The sequence below is a fragment of the Rhinopithecus roxellana genome, chromosome 18 (assembly GCF_007565055.1).
Source record: "Rhinopithecus roxellana isolate Shanxi Qingling chromosome 18, ASM756505v1, whole genome shotgun sequence".
In the NCBI taxonomy this organism is placed as follows: domain Eukaryota; kingdom Metazoa; phylum Chordata; class Mammalia; order Primates; family Cercopithecidae; genus Rhinopithecus; species Rhinopithecus roxellana.
Genome location: NC_044566.1, coordinates 67,826,205 through 67,844,670, shown reverse-complemented (window position 1 = coordinate 67,844,670; position 18,466 = coordinate 67,826,205). Strand labels below are relative to the sequence as shown.

The window sequence follows — 18,466 nt, the reverse complement described above, 5'->3', positions numbered from 1 at the left end:
GCCTGAAGCATGGCAAATTCACATGCCCTCACAACTAAAAGACTGACTGAATTTACAATTACTCTCTGTAGGGCACTGGGAATGGGTGCCACAGGCCTCCTGAATCTCAGGAGCTCAATGCTAGCCCCAACACTCACAATGGTGAGCAAGAGACTGGAGTTACACAAGAATCATCATCATCTTAGAGGCACAGTTCTTCATGGAGACAAGGGGACAGGCTACATAACCTGTTACAGGTTTTGTAGTTTTAAAAGCAATTCGCCCTACTATGTAATGGAGTTTCTGTATATATTTCACTCTAAAACTATGCCAACATTCCATCTTATTCCTTAGCTAATTTGCCTAAATAATTTATGTTAAATAATTCTAAAACTTTTATGCTTACTAACAAATGAACTTAGAGTAAAAATCTATATTATAACAAGTCTTACGTGGGTTGGCCAAGTTATTATAATATTTAAATAAATTTGATATTTTAACTTGGACTAATATTTCATTACCTAGTTCCAACATGTCTGAAGGATCAAGGTGTGAACTCCTATTGCAAAATTCATTCACCTTCTTTTCCAGTACTTTTGCGTCTTTGATTTGTGAATACTTCCGAATGTAGAAATGGCAAGGATCTATTACATGGCTTACAAAAACCAGCTCTGCAGAACCTGGATAAAAATGTTTAAACCACGTTAATAAACCATGAGTTAGAAAATAATTCACAAAAGCTGAACAACTGCTAATGGCCTCTAAAAGAGTGTCTTATGGCATTGTGAACTCTGGGGGCACTGCACGTAGGCCCCAGGAAGTAGTCCAAGCACTAAATGATTGATAAAACAAATGGATCACTTTCAACAATGAATTCTTTAGTAACCTGAACTACAAATACTTCATATTACTTGCAAAATACGCTAAATAAGTGGAATCATAGTCCATGTAGTAGTTAAGATTCTAAAGTCTGCGTATATGCTGTAACTCTACTGTATTACAAAAGTTCAGTTTATTTATGAACATATTTGGAACTCAGAACCACTACTGATAATGATTAGGTTTCTAGAATAGCGTATAAAAGCCACTTCCATCTATACCCTACCTATAGAACCAATACAGCTCATAGCCACTCTGACTCCCAAGTCTTATAAATCAGGTTAGTCTTATAAATCAGATGTGAAAAAATGTTTAGGCAAAGCCGAAGCACTAAGCAGCATTTAGGGAAATGTGTGTGCTTTTCAGGTGGGGCGAGTAGAGGTAAAGACAATCAGAAAATTTTCTTAAGTCAAGTGTCTTCACTAATATGAAAAGATCTCCAAAGCATAACGTTAAGGAAGGAATGCAAAAAACAAAACAGGGGTATGCTGCGTTTTGTGTATAAAAAAGAACCCCCGCTATACACATAGAGAGAGAGAGGGAGAGAGGTTGGAAAAATAATTTGTGTGCGTTTATTTGTAAATGCATAAGGAAAATCTGGAAGAGATGGAGACACTGAATAGAATGGGAGTAGGATGGGGGGAAGTTTCACATAATATTTTAATATATATTTAATTTCTGAATGAGATAAATGTTTACATGGTAAAACTGTTTAAAAAACAAAGACTAGGAGGAGTGGAAATGAATATAGCCAAGTATAGATAGATGACAGAAACTGAACAAATGCATCATTTTAACTATCCAATAGAAAATATAAAGAATAATACCCATATTTAGGGGGGGTAAAAAGACAAATACATACAACTGGGGTGATATCTGAGAGAAGTACACATTTTGGAAATGTTCCTGGCTGGGCACGATGGCTCACGCTTATAATCCCAGCACTTTGGAAGGCCAAGGAGGGAGGATCGTTTGAGGACAGGAGTTTGAGACCAGCCTAGCCGACATGGTGAAACTCCATCTCTACTAAAAATACAAAAATTAGCTGAGCGTGGTGGTGCATGCCTATAATCCCAGCTACTCCGGAGGCTGAGGCACAAGAATCATTTGAGCCAGAGGAGGTTGCAGTAAGCCAAGATCATGCCACTGCATTCCAGCCTGGGAAACAGAGTAAGACTCTGTCTCAAAAAATATTTTTTTGTTGGGGGAAATATTTCTGCCAGAGTCAAAACATTCATTTACTCATTCATTCATTTGAGATGAGGTCTCACTCTGTTACCCAGGGTGGAGTGCAGTGGTGTGATCTCAGCTCATTGCAACCTCCGGCTCCCAGGCTCAAGTGATCCTCCTATCTCAGCCTCCTAAATAGCTGAGACCACAGCTGTGCACCACCACACCCACTTATGTTTTTGTATTTCTTTGTAGAGACGGGGTTCACCAAGTTGCTCAGGCTGGTTTCGAACCCCTGAGCTCAAATCATCCACCCGCCTCGGCCTCCCAAAGTGCTGGGATTACAGGTGTGAGCCATGTTGTCTGGCCCCAAAATTAAAACTTTTAATATTAGAAAGTAATATGTTTTAGTTATCAGTGAAATTCACTTTACTTACTACCTCACATGAGGTAAGAGTTACAACACATACAGTAAACTCCACTACATCAAGCTCAGACAGTTGTTACAGTACCTGCTTTTGATCCAAAAGGAACAGGTGAGTTTTTCTGAAGAGGCTTTTTTGGATATCTAGGTGTCTCCCCAAGATCATCGGTGCTGCATGCTTCACCAAAATAAGAAATAAAGACAACATGTACTAACTATGTTAATGTTAACAATGACATGCTAGTTTTTAAAAAGCTGTACTGAAACTGGCAAAATACTGGAATGGCAACACCCCTTGTATCAGTGAATAAAGTTATTACAGGTATCTTAAGTAATTGAGACATCAATGATAATAGAGTGGAAAGAAGTGTGTTTTTAAAAATGTAATTCTGGAGAGTCAACCAATAAAATAGACAACAAGTAGGGGAAAACAAAAGCTGACCTTGAAAAATGGTCTCAAAGGAGACTATCAGTATAAAACTACATAGTATCTCACTCCATGTTAATGGAAAGAATACTGACATGGGAAATGTAATTAAATACAACTGTGATATATTTAAATGTTATAAAATAGACAACATTATAATCATGATAGTTTATATTAAATCTCACAACAAAGATTGAAGAGAAGATGTTCTTAATTCAAAGAAAGTAATAAGACTATGTCCACAAATCACATCTCTCTCAATTATTCATATCTTTTATACAAGACTTATATGTGAGAACACTAAAAAATCTCAAAATACCCTAATTAAACCAGATATTAATTTATACCTCAGAGGTTAGCTATATTACTGCATTAAAAATAAAAATTATCCTAACTCTGGAAAATGTGAGGGGAGGGGCATGGAATGAACAGGTTTTAACTCATGAGGAATAAGATTATAACAGGCCGGGCGCGGTGGCTCAAGCCTGTAATCCCAGCACTTTGGGAGGCCGAGACGGGCGGATCACGAGGTCAGGAGATCGAGACCATCCTGGCTAACACAGTGAAACCCCGTCTCTACTAAAAAAAAATACAAAAAAACTAGCTGGGAGAGGTGGTGGGCGCCTGTAATCCCAGCTACTCGGGAGGCTGAGGCAGGAGAATGGTGTAAACCCGGGAGGCGGAGCTTGCAGTGAGCCGAGATCCAGCTACTGCACTCCAGCCTGGGTGACAGAGCGAGACTCCATTTCAACAAAAAATAAAAAGAGAGAGAGAGAAAAAGATTATAACAGCAATTATGTTTCGTTAAAAGCATGGTCGAAAAAGGTACCAACAGTGTCTATCTACAACATGTTTCCCTCCTGCTTTTGCATTTTTACTTACTTTCCATGTTGTCTTCAATAATTTCTTCAATTATCACATCAGGGCTAGATCCCATCTGAGGTAACACAGCAATGGTTTTAGGGGATGCTGTTGCAACAACGTCTTTCTGTGGCTGGAAGATTTTTGCTTCTAAATGTACATCATTTGTCTCAGGTTGCAAAGGAGGTGGTGGTGCTTCATTGGTTACGACAGACATGTCAGCCTTTTTCTTTTCTAGTGGTGGGTATGTATCGTAACAAGAAAGTCCCTTTTTGTTATTATATTTCTTTTGAATATCCTGTCTAATTTCATTTTCTTGGGGATAACATCTGTTTAAAAATGCAGAGATATAAGCTTATGAATACAGAGGTATATGGCACAACCATAAGTCACTAGAAACTTCCACCACGGCCATTAATCTGAATCTTTGGGGCATGATTACTCAATAGCCACTAACCCACTGCCAGTTATTTATCCATTCTACTCCATATTTTTCTACTTTCTCCACATACCCAGATGGTTTTTAGGCTATCAAATCTACAAGTATAGAAATTGTACAATGAGATAAGATTGGGTTTCATGAAGTTTATATTTTAGTTATTCCATGATGGATTTAGCTTATTCACAGATCACTGTTTAACAAGCCACTGTGGAAATAATGACCAACAAAGCCAATTGGGCTTAGCAATGATACATGTTTATCTGCCTCTTCCAACAGAGGACATACATTTAACTAAGTAAAATTGATATATGTTGAAGTCCAAATACCTGAGAGTCATATATATGTACACAACTTTGCAATCTAAATATCTCTTTTCATAACTTTTATTAGACCTGAGACATTCAACATTATTCATCAGCTCCAGTGTCACAAACCTCTGCTTTGACTTGTACGACACCACTTCTGTTCTCCTTCAACTTCTGTCTGCTCCGTCTCAAGTTCTTTTACAGATTACCCTTTCCCTGCTTTAAATTTTAGTATCTTTCCAGGGTACTGTCCTTGACCTGTTTGAATACCTGCTCTTACTGTGCAAACCCATGGTTTAACTATCATTTGTAATCAGTACATGCAGGTTACAGTAATACTTTCCCTAAAAACTAAGAAAGAATCTAAAAGGCAGCTCTCAGAGTTAAATGTAAAGCAGAAGATTAGTACAGATTCTTAAAGAGGCAGAGTAGTTTTTAGTGTCTTAGAAATGATAGTAACCATATTCAAGTTGTAAAAATGTCAAAAAGAACATATTGATTGCAAAGGTTGTTGATTATCCATGTAAGCACCAAGTCAAGTTACAGAAGTAAATCTGGGGCAGGGCTCTCCCAAGCATGGAGAACGACGACTGAGCCGAAGGACTAGTATCCCACTTCCTCTGGCAAGGTCTTCTCTCTGAGGGAGAGGAATCTCATCAGCTATCTCAGTCTAATAAGCTATTTGATTAATTGTATTCCCTTTAATCAAAAATGATTACAAAGAAAGTAACTTCTGACAAGTTAGCGCCTCAGTTCTAGGCCCTGTTTACAATTATATTTATCCATTAAGTTAACGAACTGGCATTTTGACTACACATCAGTTCTGTGACCTCGGCTTATATGAATTTACCAGGCTTAGAGTATACATTATCCTACGTGCTTCTGAAATGGTAATACCGTGAGCCAGACTAATTTGTTCCCTAAGGTAACAAACACGATGCTTCTCTCAGGGGACCATTTCCATTGGAGACAATCCACCTACAATGAACCAACTTACTTCTTTGTGGGGGGTTTCTACATCTATATTCTGATTACCCCTAAACCCAGAATCAAGTCCAAGATCTCTTAAGTTTCAGCATTCATATACAATTAAGCTGTACATATTTCTCCCCAGAAAGCTGGTAAACAGTAAGTACTCAACATACTATCTTCCCCCTCCCAACTTACTTTTCTTCCTGTATTCCTAATCTTAATGAATAACACCACAATCCACTGACTTAGTCACCAAAGCGAGCCCTGTAAACAAACCATTGATGATGCTTCCCTTTTCCTCATGCCTCACATTCAAACATTACTAAGTTTTATTAATTTTCCCTATTTTGCATTTGTCATATCTATTCTCAGTCCCTATCCAGTACTATTAGCTAAGTTTTAGTTCTCATGACTTGCTGAGTCTACTGATATGATGGCCTAAGTGATCCTTCAGCCTTCACTGTCATCCTCTTACCCCAAATAATCCCCCAAATGGCCACCAGAATTATCCTTAAAAAATGTAATCTAATTATTCTTACTTTCATGCTTAAAACCTTTTAGTGGCTTTCTACTGCCTAGAACTCTACTGTATAACAGAACTTTTGGTGATAATGGAAAGATGCCGCATTGTCTAATATAGCAGTGCTTTGGTCTAAATGTTTCAAAATTCATGTTGAACTTAATTCCCATTGTGGTGATATTAAGAGGTGGGGCCTTTGGGGAAATTAGTGATCAAGTAATGAGGGCTGTGCCCTCAGGAATGGATTTGTGCTTTACCACAAGTCTGGACAGAACTAGCTTAGGCCCTTCTTCGCTCTTCTGCTCTTCCACCGTGGGAGGACAGTTATTTGTCCCTTTTCCCTCTTCCATGCTTTCTGCCACGTGCGGACACAGCATTCAAGGTGCTATCTTAAAGCAGAGATCAGAGCCCTCACCAAAACCAAACCTGCCAGCACTCTGATCTTGGGCTTCTCAGCTGCCAGGACTGCAAGCAAATAAACACCTGCTCTTTATAAATTACAGAATAATAAACAACATCTGTTCTTTTTAAACTTTGTTATAGTAGCACAAATAGAATAAGACAGGTAGTCACTAACAACATGTGGCTACTGAGCACTTGAAATGTGGGCTAATGGAACTGAGGAACTGGATTTTAATTCTATTTAGTTTTAATTAATTTATGTTTAAATTTAAATAGCCACATGTGATTAATGGTTACGACATTGGACAGCATGGATCATAAGGTTCAAACATCATTAGACAGCATACAAAGTCTTTAGGACTTAGCATCTATGTATCCTTGGGGACATAGAGAATGGAATTATATACACCATTCCCTGAACCTAGCATGCTATTTCACTGCCCATATATTCACTGCCCATAAGATGCCTACTTCCTTTTTCTCCTCCTTTCTACTTGCTACTTAATTTTAATAGATATGGGAAAAGAAAATACCTTTCCAAGTCCTGTTACCCCAGGAAGAACTGATCATTCCTTTGCTTTGCACCTCAAGTAAATTCTGCATACACTACCCTAGCAATTATGCATTTTATTGTTTACATGTCCTTCTTCCTCTACTTATTGCAATTTCTTTGACATTTATCCCAGTATCTAGGGTGTTAGTTAGTGCCTAGCAGTGTTCAGTGCTTGCTCACTGAATCAATCTCAAAGATAACTTTGACATGTATATTGCTGAATACTGATCCCTTCTAGGCCTTTTAAAAAATATTATACATAGAATTTAACTATAGGAACTATTTTGTCCTTTATTTTTCAGCTTCTGAATTATACTAAACATCAATTTTTCTCTTAGATAATGTAGGTACTATCAGACATTAATGGCATGTTACCATGCTTATACTTACTTTGCTGAGTCCCCAAATTCAATCTTTCCCATATTGTTGAACATACAGATGATCTCACTGCAATTCACACTCAACCTATAATAAAACATTAACATATACATAAATGTTCTAATACAAATTTACTAAGTTCTCTAAACAAAAATCAGTTGCTGACATTAATGAATTGAAAAGGAAACATTTAAATAACTTTCTAAATTAGCACAGACTATACTTAATTTGGTTGCTAACTTGGTAAACATTTGTGACTCCAAATTTCAATTTATTATTACTTGCTATTTTAATACATTTAAGTTCTAGCACATCTTTATACTTGTTATCGTCTCCTGAACTATGACTTACTCACCTGGGAGGGTTCCTTAGTTGTGGAGAACTAACTTGTGCTAATTCACTATCTGATGTTAACTTCAAAGTCTGGATAATCTAGAATTAAAAAAAAAAAAAAAAATCATTCATGTGTGAATCTTGTCACAAATATTGCTGAACAGTAAGATTTTAGAAATAAAATTGTATCTTTTAGGTATTTCATTAATTAATGCATTCAGGTTTAATTTGGGGCACTCAAAGGGACACAAATAAGTGTTTATGACTTTTGGAGATATGTATAAAAGGTAACAATAGACACTAAGAAATAGGACAGAGTTACATGATCAGAGAAAACTGATCAGATTCATTTTGCAACTGCATTGCTATCTTCAAGTGTTTTCTCCTTTTTTGCCCTATTTTCTTAACTAGATTAACTAGGATAAAGACAAAATTTTATCATTTTTTCTAGTGTCACACGTGTAATTCACACAGGAAACGACTACTATTGTTTTAGAACTAAAGCCTGGGACACCTAGCCAAGTAGGGTCATGGCAAATTCTTTCATTTAACGTTAGAGACTTTGGAAGCGGGTAAACTAATGGCTTCTCTTCTGTACATCTGATTATCCATGGGAAGTGAGATTCTGAAGATTCAAAGATGACTAAAGCCAAGATCTATACCTTTATGGAGTGAGGCAAATATCTGTGATTAATCTTGTCCTGTCAAACTATAAGAAACATTTTTTGTTTTTTTGCCCAATTTTGCCCCTTAGGCACATGATTAGATGATAGGAGATGGCTGAAGCTGTCTCTTGACTTGCACAATTTGGGATGGCATGGGAAGAGAAAAAGTTGACTAGGATTCTGAATTAAATATTAAAGTTAAGAGTTGACAGCCATACCTAAATTGTTAATGTGAACAAAACAGAGTCCCGTTCAGTTTGCTATCCTTATTTGTCCTCATTTTTTTATTCAGGTGTCCTAGAAACCTAAACTTTAACCTAAATGTCACCTTACTTGCTCTCAGATCAAGTGTTACAAAGACTTAATTGCACTATTTCCCTAACTAGTCAAAAATAACAAAAGGCCATATAAATTTTACAATGTTTGTCTTAGATTTCAAACATTATCTTATTATAACTTAGATTATCCTAACTTATATTGTCATCAATTTAGAATTCTAAATAATAATATAGGTTAGGATAATCTGAAAAACAAATTGTCTTAAATATATTTCAAAGCATATAAAATAAGCTACCACAGACATAACTCACATTGTAAACTATTAAATTACCTGCTTCAGGTCACAGTATGTTCTTAGAGAAGGTGATAATTGTAATGCTCTTGCTATGTTCATAGCTGCATTCAAATTGTTTTTTTTCTCTTCAATGTAGCTTTTAGCCTTTATTAAATTTGATAGATAATCATCAGTAGTTCTTGCAAATTCTTCACACAGGTTCTTTTTCCTTCATTTAAGATTCCAGAGTTATTTTGCAGTATTTCATAAATATTTATAGAAAAGTAGATCTATAGTATCTTGAAGAGTAAGTTCAGTAGTTGATGAATTTTACATAATATGGTTAAATGAGGCATACAGTAACTGAACTGTATCTGAAAGGGTACTTTTACTTGTTGATAAAATTAACATATAACATGGTAAGTGAGGTATTAAACTGAAATGTATTACAGTTAAAAGCTATGTATACATAGAGAAAAGCAAATTTTGTAGAAGGCAGGAGATTACAAGTAGAGACATACAATAGACCATCTAAGGTCTGGAGGAGAATGGGAATTGAAAAAGCCATACTGAGGCCCAGGCAAGATGCATGCTCAGAAAACATCTGAGAAGATCTTAAGCCTGACCTCAGGCTGATCTCAAGGCTCAGGGCACACACAACCACTCAGTGAAGGATTGTTACATTAAGAGCCAGTCTGCAAAGACTGGGGAAGGTGGCTATTTTCTCAAATGCCCAATTTCAAGAAAAATACCACAAGGCACACAAAGGAACAGAAAAACATGCTCATTCAAAGGAAAAAAACAGAATAGTAAAAACGGTTCTCAAAGCAGCACAGGCATTGGACTCAACAGACAGGCTTAAAACAAATGTCTTAAATATGCCTAAAGAGCTAAAGGAAAACATAGATAAAGAACTACAGAATAATCAGAAAAATGATCTAGGGGACAAAATGATAATATCAACATAAAGAAATTATATAAAATAGCCAAAGAGAAATTCTACAGATAGTATTGAAAACCCTGTAGTAATTGTAATTTTAAAAATCCACCAAAGGTTCTACTGCAGATTTGGACAGGCAGAAAGAAAGCATGAGCCAACTTGAATATAGGACAATTAAGATAATGAAGTCTGAAAAAAATAAAAACAACAATGAAGAGGAGTGAACAAAGTCTAAGGTACTTGTGGGTCACTATCAAGCAGACTAATGTATATATTATAGGAATCACAGTACAAGAGAGAGAAAGACAGAAACTATTTGAAGAAATAATGGCAAAAAACCTTCCAAAATTTGATGAGACATGAATCTATAAATCTAAGAGCTCAAGGAACACCAACTGCCGAAGGACAAAGAGAATCCTGAAAGCAGCAAGACAAATGCAATTTGTCAAGTACAAGGGATCCTCAGTAAGATTATCAGCCAATTTCTCAGCAGAAACCTTGGAGGTCCAAAGGCAATGTATATTAAAAGCACCAAAAGAAAAAAAGCTGTCAAAGTATTCTTCAAAAGTGAAGGAGAAATTAAAACATCCCCAGATAAACAAAAGCTGAGGGAGTTCATTGCCAGTAGACTTTCCCTATAAGAAATACTAATGAAAGTCCTTCATGTTAATGTGAAAGAACACAGTAACTCAAAGCCCATACAATGATAAAAACATCTCTGGTAAAGGTAAACACACGGGCAAACATAAAAACCAATATTAGTGTGATTTTTATTTATAATTCTACTTTTTATTTTCTACAGAATTTAAAGGACAAATATGCAAAATATCAATCTATCTTAACGGGTATACAATATAGAGGAATGTAATTTGTGACATCGAAAAAATAAAGGGGAGCAGATACGTAAAGCAGTAGAGGTTTTACATGCAACTAAAGTTAAGCTGTCTACTCAAAACAGATTGTTATAACTTCAGGATGTTATATGTAATCCTGATGGGTAACCACAGAAACTATTTACAGAATATGCACAAAAAGAATTGAGAAGGGAATCAAAATTTGTGACTACAAAAGAAAAAATCAAGTAAACACAAAGAAAGGCAGCAATGGGGGAAATAAGCAACAACAAATAAAGCCATAAAACATAGAGACAACAAACCAAATGGCAAAAATCCTTCCTTATCAGTATTTTAAGTATTAATGAATTAAACTCCAATCCAAAGGCACAAATCTGAAGAACGAATAAAAAATATGACCCAACTATATGCAGCCACAAAAATTTCACTTTAGGTCTAAAGACATAGAGAGGTTGAAAATGAAAGAATGGAAAGAGATAATATATGTCGATAATTTAAAAAGCTGGGGTGGCTCTATTAATTTTAGGCAAAATAGACTTTAATTTAACAATTACAAGCATATATGTACCAACACTAGAACCCCAAAACATATAAAGCAAACACTTGCAGAATTCAAGGGAAAAACAGACATATCTACAATAATCATTAGAGACTCCAATATTCCCCTTTCAATAATGGATAAAACAACCAGTGCAGAATCAATAAAGCAATAAATTACTTGGGCAACACTATAGACTGATGGATGGGACCCAACAGACATATTTAGAACACTATACCCAACAACATGAGGATAAACATTTTCCTCAAGTGTGCACGTAACATTTTGAGACAGAACATATGTTAGACCATGCTGACTAATGTTTAATGTTCATTAACATTTATTAGTAAGTTTTTTTTTTTTTTTTTTTTTTTTTTGAGACGGAGTCTCGCTCTGTCGCCCAGGCTGGAGTGCAGTGGCCGGATCTCAGCTCACTGCAAGCTCCGCCTCCCGGGTTTACGCCATTATCCTGCCTCAGCCTCCCGAGTAGCTGGGACCACAGGCGCCCGCCACCTCGCCCGACTAGTTTTTTGTATTTTTTTTTAGTAGAGACGGGGTTTCACCGTGTTAGCCAGGATGGTCTCGATCTCCTGACCTCGTGATCCGCCCGTCTCGGCCTCCCAAAGTGCTGGGATTACAGGCTTGAGCCACCACGCCCGGCCATTAGTAAGTCTTAATAAACTTAAAGACTGAAATCCTTCAAGGTATCTTTTCTGACTACAATGGAATGACCTAGAAATACCAGAAAAAAAAAACCCCAGAAGATTCATGAACATGTAAAAATTAAACAATATACTCCTAAATCCCAACAGGTCAAAGAATAAATCACAAGGGAAATTAGGAAATTATCTGAGACAAATGCAGCAAGAACACAAAATTTATGGGATGCGATGAAAGCAACGCTGAGGGAAATTTATAGCTGTAAATACTCACATTTAAAGAGGAGCTTGCAAATGAACAACCTAACTATATACCATAAGTAACTAGAAAAAGACCAAACTAAACTCAAAGCAGAAGGAAGGAAATAAAGATGAGAGAGGAGATAAATACACAACAGAGAAAAATGAAAGCCAAAGTTTGTCTTCAAGATTAGAATTAACAAACCTATAGTCACACTAAGAAAAGAGAATCAGGGGAGGGGTGGGGGGGAGGGATAGCATTAGGAGATATACCTAATGTAAATGACGAGTTAATGGGTGCAGCACACCAATATGGCACATGTATACATATGTAACAAACCTGCATGTTGTGCACATGAACCCTAGAACTTAAACTATAATAATAATAAAAGAAAAGGAAAGAAAAGAGAATCAGGTCATGCGTGATGGCTCACACCTGTAATCCCAGCACTTTGGGAGGCCGAGGCAGACAGATGACAAGGTCAGGAGATCGAGACCATCCTGGCTAACATGGTGAAACCCTGTCTCTACTAAAAATACCAAAAAAAAAAAAAAATAGCTGGGCATGGTGGCAGGTGTCTGTAGTCCCAGCTACTCAGGAGGCTGAGGCAGGAGAATCACTTGAACCCAGGAGACAGAGGTTCCAGTGAGCCGAGATCGCGCCACTGCACTCCAGCCTGGGTGACAGAGCGAGACTCCATCTCAAAAAAAAAAAAAAAAAAAGAAAAGAAAAAACAAATTACTATAATCAGAAATAAATTGGGTACATTAATATCAATTTTGCAGAAATGAAAAAGATTAAAAGACTGTTATGAACAACTATATATAAACTATATAACCTAGGTGAAATGGACAAATTCCCAGAAACACATAACCTATCACAACTGATTCATAAAAGTATTAAAAAATCTGTACAGACTTATGACTCAGGAGATAGAATCAGTAATCAAAAAACCTCCCAACAAAATTTAGCCTTGGACCAGATAGCTTTACTGGTAAATTGTACCAAACATGTAATAATCAACACCAATCCTCCTCAAACTCTTCCAAAATACTTGAAGAGGCAGGAATGTGAGGCCAAAACTACCAATGCCAAAATCACACAAAGACACCAAAGAAAACTGTAGACCAGTATCATTTATAACTATTGATAGAAAGTCCTCAGATGAACTAGCAAACCAAATTCAACAGTATAGTAAGAGAATGATACACCATGACCAAGGGGGATTTATTCCTGGAAAGCAAGAACAGTTCAACATACAGACGTCAACATGTGATTGATGTAACACACCACATTAACAGAAAAAAAGCAAAAAACGCAAGTCGTTGTCTCAATTGATGCAGAAAAAGGACCTGACATAATTCAACACATTTTCATGATAAAATCACTCAAACTAGAAGACAACTACCTCACTATAATAAAGACCCTATATGGAAAAACCCATAGCAAACATGATACTCAATGGTGAAGATTGAAAGCTTTTCTTATAACATTAGGAACAAGACATACCTGCTTTTGCTACTTCTGTGCAACACAGTAATGAAAGTTCTAGCCAAAGCAATTAGACAAGAAAAAGAAATAAGGCATTCAAATTGGAAAAGAAGAAGTAAACTCATCTTTTGGTAGGAAATAAAATATTTTATTTGCAGATGACATGATCTTACATGTAGAAAACCCTAAAGATGCCATAAAATAATAGTAAAGCTAATAAATGCATTCAACAAAAAAGGATACAAAAATCAACATATAAAAATAAGGTGTGTTGGCCGGGTGCGGTGGCTCAAGCCTGTAATCCCAGCACTTTGGGAGGCCGAGGCGGGCGGATCACAAGCTCAGGAGATCGAGACCATCCTGGCTAACACGGTGAAACCCCGTCTCTACTAAAAAGTACAAAAAAAACTAGCCGGGCGAGGTGGCGGGCGCCTGTAGTCCCAGCTACTTGGGAGGCTGAGGCAGGAGAATGGCGTGAACCCGGGAGGCGGAGCTTGCAGTGAGCTGAGATCCGGCCACTGCACTCCAGCTTGGGCAACAGAGCGAGACTCCATCTCCAAAAAAAAAAAAAAAAAAAAAGTGTGTTTCTATACAGTAACAATGAATAATCCCAAAAGAAAATTAAGGAAACAATCCCTTTTACAATAGCATCAAAAGAAATAAAATACTTAAGAATAAACAAAGGAAGCAAAAGACTTGTATATGAAATTACTGAAAGAAATTAAAGACATGAATAAATGAGAAGACATCCTATGGGCATAGATTGGAAAACTTATTATTGTTAATATTTCAATACTACACAGTGATCTACAATTCAATACAATCCCTAACAAAATCTCAATGACATTTTTTTGTGAAAATTGAAAAGCCCATCCTGAAAGTCATATGAAATCTTAAGAGACCCTGAGAGACAATCTTGAAAAGACACAAAGTTGTAGGAACTCACACATTCTGATTTTAAAACTTACTACAAAACAACAGTAATCAAAACAGCATGGTACTAGCATCAGGAAAGACATACAGAACAATAGAATAAAACAAAAATCCCAGAAATAATCCTTCACATATATGGTGAGCTCATTTTGGACAAGGGTGCCAAGAACACTCAGTGGGGGAAAGGACAATCTTTTCAACAAATAGTGCCTGGAAAACTGGATATCCAATTCCAAAGGATGAAGTTGGATCCTTACCTTATACCATAAAAAAAAATTAACTAAAAAGATGGATCAAAGACCTAAATTTAAGAACTATAAAACTCTTAAAAGAAAACAGGCCAGGCGCAGTGGCTCACGATAAAACTCTTAAAAGAAAACAGGCCGGGTGCGGTGGCTCATGCCTGTAATCCCAGCACTTTGGGAGACCAAGGCAGGTGGATCACAAGGTCAGGGGATCAAGACCATCCTGGCTAACACAGCGAAACCCCGTCTCTACTAAAAATACAAAAAATTAGCCGGGTGTGGTGGCGGGCGCCTGTAGTCCCAGCTACTCAGGAGGCTGAGGCAGGAGAACGGCGTAAACCCGAGAGGCGGAGCTTGCAGTGAGTCGAGATCGTACCACCGCACTCCAGCCTGGGCAGCACAGCAAGACTCCATCTCAAAAAAAATAAATAAATAAAATAAAAAAATAAATAAATAAGAAAACATAGGGAAAAGGCATCGTGATGTTAGATTTGGCAATGATATCTTGAATTATGACACCAAAAGCACAAGCAACAAAATAAACAACAAACTGGACTTCATAAAATTAAAAATTTTTGTGGCTCAAAGGACATTATCAAGAGAGTGAAAAGACAACCTACAAATGGGAGAAAATAATTTTAAGTCATATAGACAAAAATTTAATATCAAAAATATACAAAGAATTGCTACAACCCAATAGCAACAAAGTAAATGATTCAATTCAGAAATGAACAAAAACTTGAATGAATACTTCATCAAAGACACATAAATGGCCGATAAGCACATAAACGACACACATTATCAGTCATTAGGAAAATACAGACCACACCATAATGATATTCCATTTCATACTCATTAGAATGGCTACCATAAAAAAAGAAAACAACAAAAAATAAGTGTTGGCAAGGGTGTACAGAAATTAGAACCGTTGTACATTGCTGGTGGGAAAGTAAAATGGTATATACAACCACTGTGGAAATCAGTTTGGCAGTTCCTTAAAAAGTTAAACACAGGCCAGGCACAGCGGTTGATGCCTATAATCCCAGTGCTTTGGAAGGCCGAGGTGGGAAGATGGCTTGAGCCCAAAAGTTTGAGACCAGTCCTGGCAACATAGCAAGACCTCATCACTACAAAACAAAAATTAGAGAGGTGTGGTGGTATACGCCTATAGTCCCAGGTACTACTGGAGTCTAAGGTGGGAGGATCTCTTGAGCCTGGGAGTCTGAGGTTGCGCCACTGTACTCCAGCCTGCGTGACAGAGCTAGAGCTTGTATTTAAAAAAAAAAAAGTCCGGGCACGGTGGCTCAAGCCTGTAATCCCAGCACTTTGGGAGGCCGAGACGGGTGGATCATGAGGTCAGGAGACCGAGACCATCCTGGCTAACACGGTAAAACGCCGTCTCTACTAAAAAAATACAAAAAACTAGCCGGGCGAGGTGGCGGGCACCTGTAGTCCCAACTACTCGGGAGGCGGAGGCAGGAGAATGGCGTAAACCTGGAAGGCGGAGGTTGCAGTGAGCCGAGATCCGGCCACTGCACTCCAGCCTGGGCGACACAGCGAGACTCCGTCTCAAAAAAAAAAAAGGGCCGGGTGTAGTGGCTCATGCCTGTAATCCCAGCACTTCGGGAGGCCAAGGCAGGTGCATCACAAGGTCAGGAGATCCAGACTATCCTGGCTAACATGGTGAAATCTCATCTGTACTGAAAATACAAAGAATTAGTCAGCGTGGTGGCACACGCCTGTAGTCCCAGCTACTCGGAAGGCTGAAGCAAGAGAATCCCTTGAACCTGGGAGGCAGAGGTTGCAGTGAGGCCGAGGTCACGTCACTGCACTCCAGTCTGGGTGACAGAGTGCGACTCCGTCTCAAAAAAAAAAAAAAAAAGTTAAACAGAATTATCACATACCACTAAACTGACTAAACTGTATGCTTAAGAACACTTAAAAGAAAAAAAAAAACGGTTAAAAGGTAATTTGCGTAATGTGTATGTGACTACTATAACAAAATAAACTCACGCACATGACCATTACTTGAATGTTATAACTAAAAGCCAAATGTGAGACTGCACCAACATGGAGAATAGAGTATCAACAAATTCATTCATAGATTGAGCCTATGTTCTAGGCATCCTTAGGAATTTTTTTTTTTTTTTTTTTTGAGACACAGTTTTGTTCTTGTCACCCAGGCTGGAGTGCAGTGGTGCAATCACGGCTCACTGCAACCTCCTCCTCCCGAGTTCAAGCAATTCTACTGCCTCAGCCTCCCGAGTAGCTAGGATTACAGGTGCCCGCCACCATGCCCGGCTAATTTTTTGTATTTTTAGTAGAGATAGGGTTTTGCCATGCTGGGCAGGGGCTGGTCTTGAACTCCTGACCTCAGGTGATCTGCTAGCCTCGATCTCCCAAAAGTGCTGGGATTACAGGTGTGAGCCACCATGCCCAGCTAGAAATTTTTTTTTTTTTTTTTTTTTTTTTTTTTTTTTTGAGGCAGAGTCTCGCTCTGTCGCCCGGACTGGAGTGCAGTGGCCGGATCTCAGCTCACTGCAAGCTCCGCCTTCCGGGTTTACGCCATTCTCCTGCCTCAGCCTCCCGAGGAGCTGGGACTACAGGCGCCCGCCACCTCGCCCGGCTAGTTTTTGTATTTTTTTTTAGTAGAGACGGGGTTTCACCGTGTTAGCCAGGATGGTCTCGATCTCCTGACCTCGTGATCCGCCCGTCTCGGCCTCCCAAAGTGCTGGGATTACAGGCTTGAGCCACCGCGCCGGGCCGGAAATTTTTTTAAAAGCACTGATTTAAGAGTCAAATGGACAAATGGCATTACTAAATATATTCCCTTGAGAATGTTACAATTTTTTATCTTATTTATTTATTTATTTATTTATTTTTGAGACAGAGTCTTGCTCTGTCACCCAGGCTGGAGTGCAGTGGCGCGATCTCGGCTCACTGCAAGCTCCACCTCCCAGGTTCACGCCCTTCTCCTGCCTCAGCCTCCCGAGTAGCTGGGACTACAGGCGCCTGCCACCACGTCCAGCTAATTTTTTGTATTTTTAGTAGACATGAGGTTTCACTGTGTTAGCCGGGGTGGTCTCGATCTCCTGACCTTGTGATCCGCCCGCCTCACCCTCCCAAAGTGCTGGCATTACAGGCGTGAGCCACTGCGCCTGGCCGAGCATGTTACAATTTTTAAGAGCTTGTTTCCTGAAATGCATAATGGAGGGAATATCTACTGTACCTCCGTCATGTGAGCAAAGATATGTCAAATGGCTTTCTAAATAGGTGATGAATATATAATTGTTTAAGGTATTTAGCAATGCCTATTAGGGTTCTGCTCTGTTGCAAAAAAGCACATGACTAAATGACAGAACTATGTATGAAAAATTATGTATTTTCCCAAGTATACATAATTTAGGTTATGAAAATCTTTTTCTGTGCTAACTGCTTTAAGTTAGAAGCTTATTTACTTTTTTGAGGTGGGGGTCTTGCTTTGTCATTCAGGCTGGAGTGTATTGGCAGGATCCCCACCTACTACAGACTTGATCTCTTGGGCTCAAGCAATCCTCCCACCTCAGCTTCCCACGTAGCTAGGACTACAGAAATGTGCACAATGCCCGGCTGATTTTTTTTTTTTTTTTTTTTTTTTTTTTGTACAGATAGAGTCTGACTGTGTTGCCCAGACTGGTCTCAAACTCCTGAGCTCAAGGATCC

At 38.2% G+C, this 18,466-nt stretch overlaps 1 protein-coding gene across 2 annotated transcripts in view; it reads right to left on the bottom strand.

The window, feature by feature from the left end:
• The window catches only part of RNF17 (ring finger protein 17), a 128,560-nt gene that overhangs the window by 78,562 nt on the left and 31,532 nt on the right, over positions 1-18,466 (bottom strand). For both annotated transcript variants that reach the window (XM_030922126.1, XM_030922127.1), the window contains 6 exons: positions 8,921-9,092; positions 7,668-7,744; positions 7,325-7,399; positions 3,762-4,069; positions 2,541-2,630; positions 501-659 (listed from right to left, as the gene is read on the bottom strand). In XM_030922126.1, coding sequence (XP_030777986.1) covers positions 501-659; positions 2,541-2,630; positions 3,762-4,069; positions 7,325-7,399; positions 7,668-7,744; positions 8,921-9,092 — 881 coding nt within the window. The remainder of the gene's footprint in view (positions 1-500; positions 660-2,540; positions 2,631-3,761; positions 4,070-7,324; positions 7,400-7,667; positions 7,745-8,920; positions 9,093-18,466) is intronic.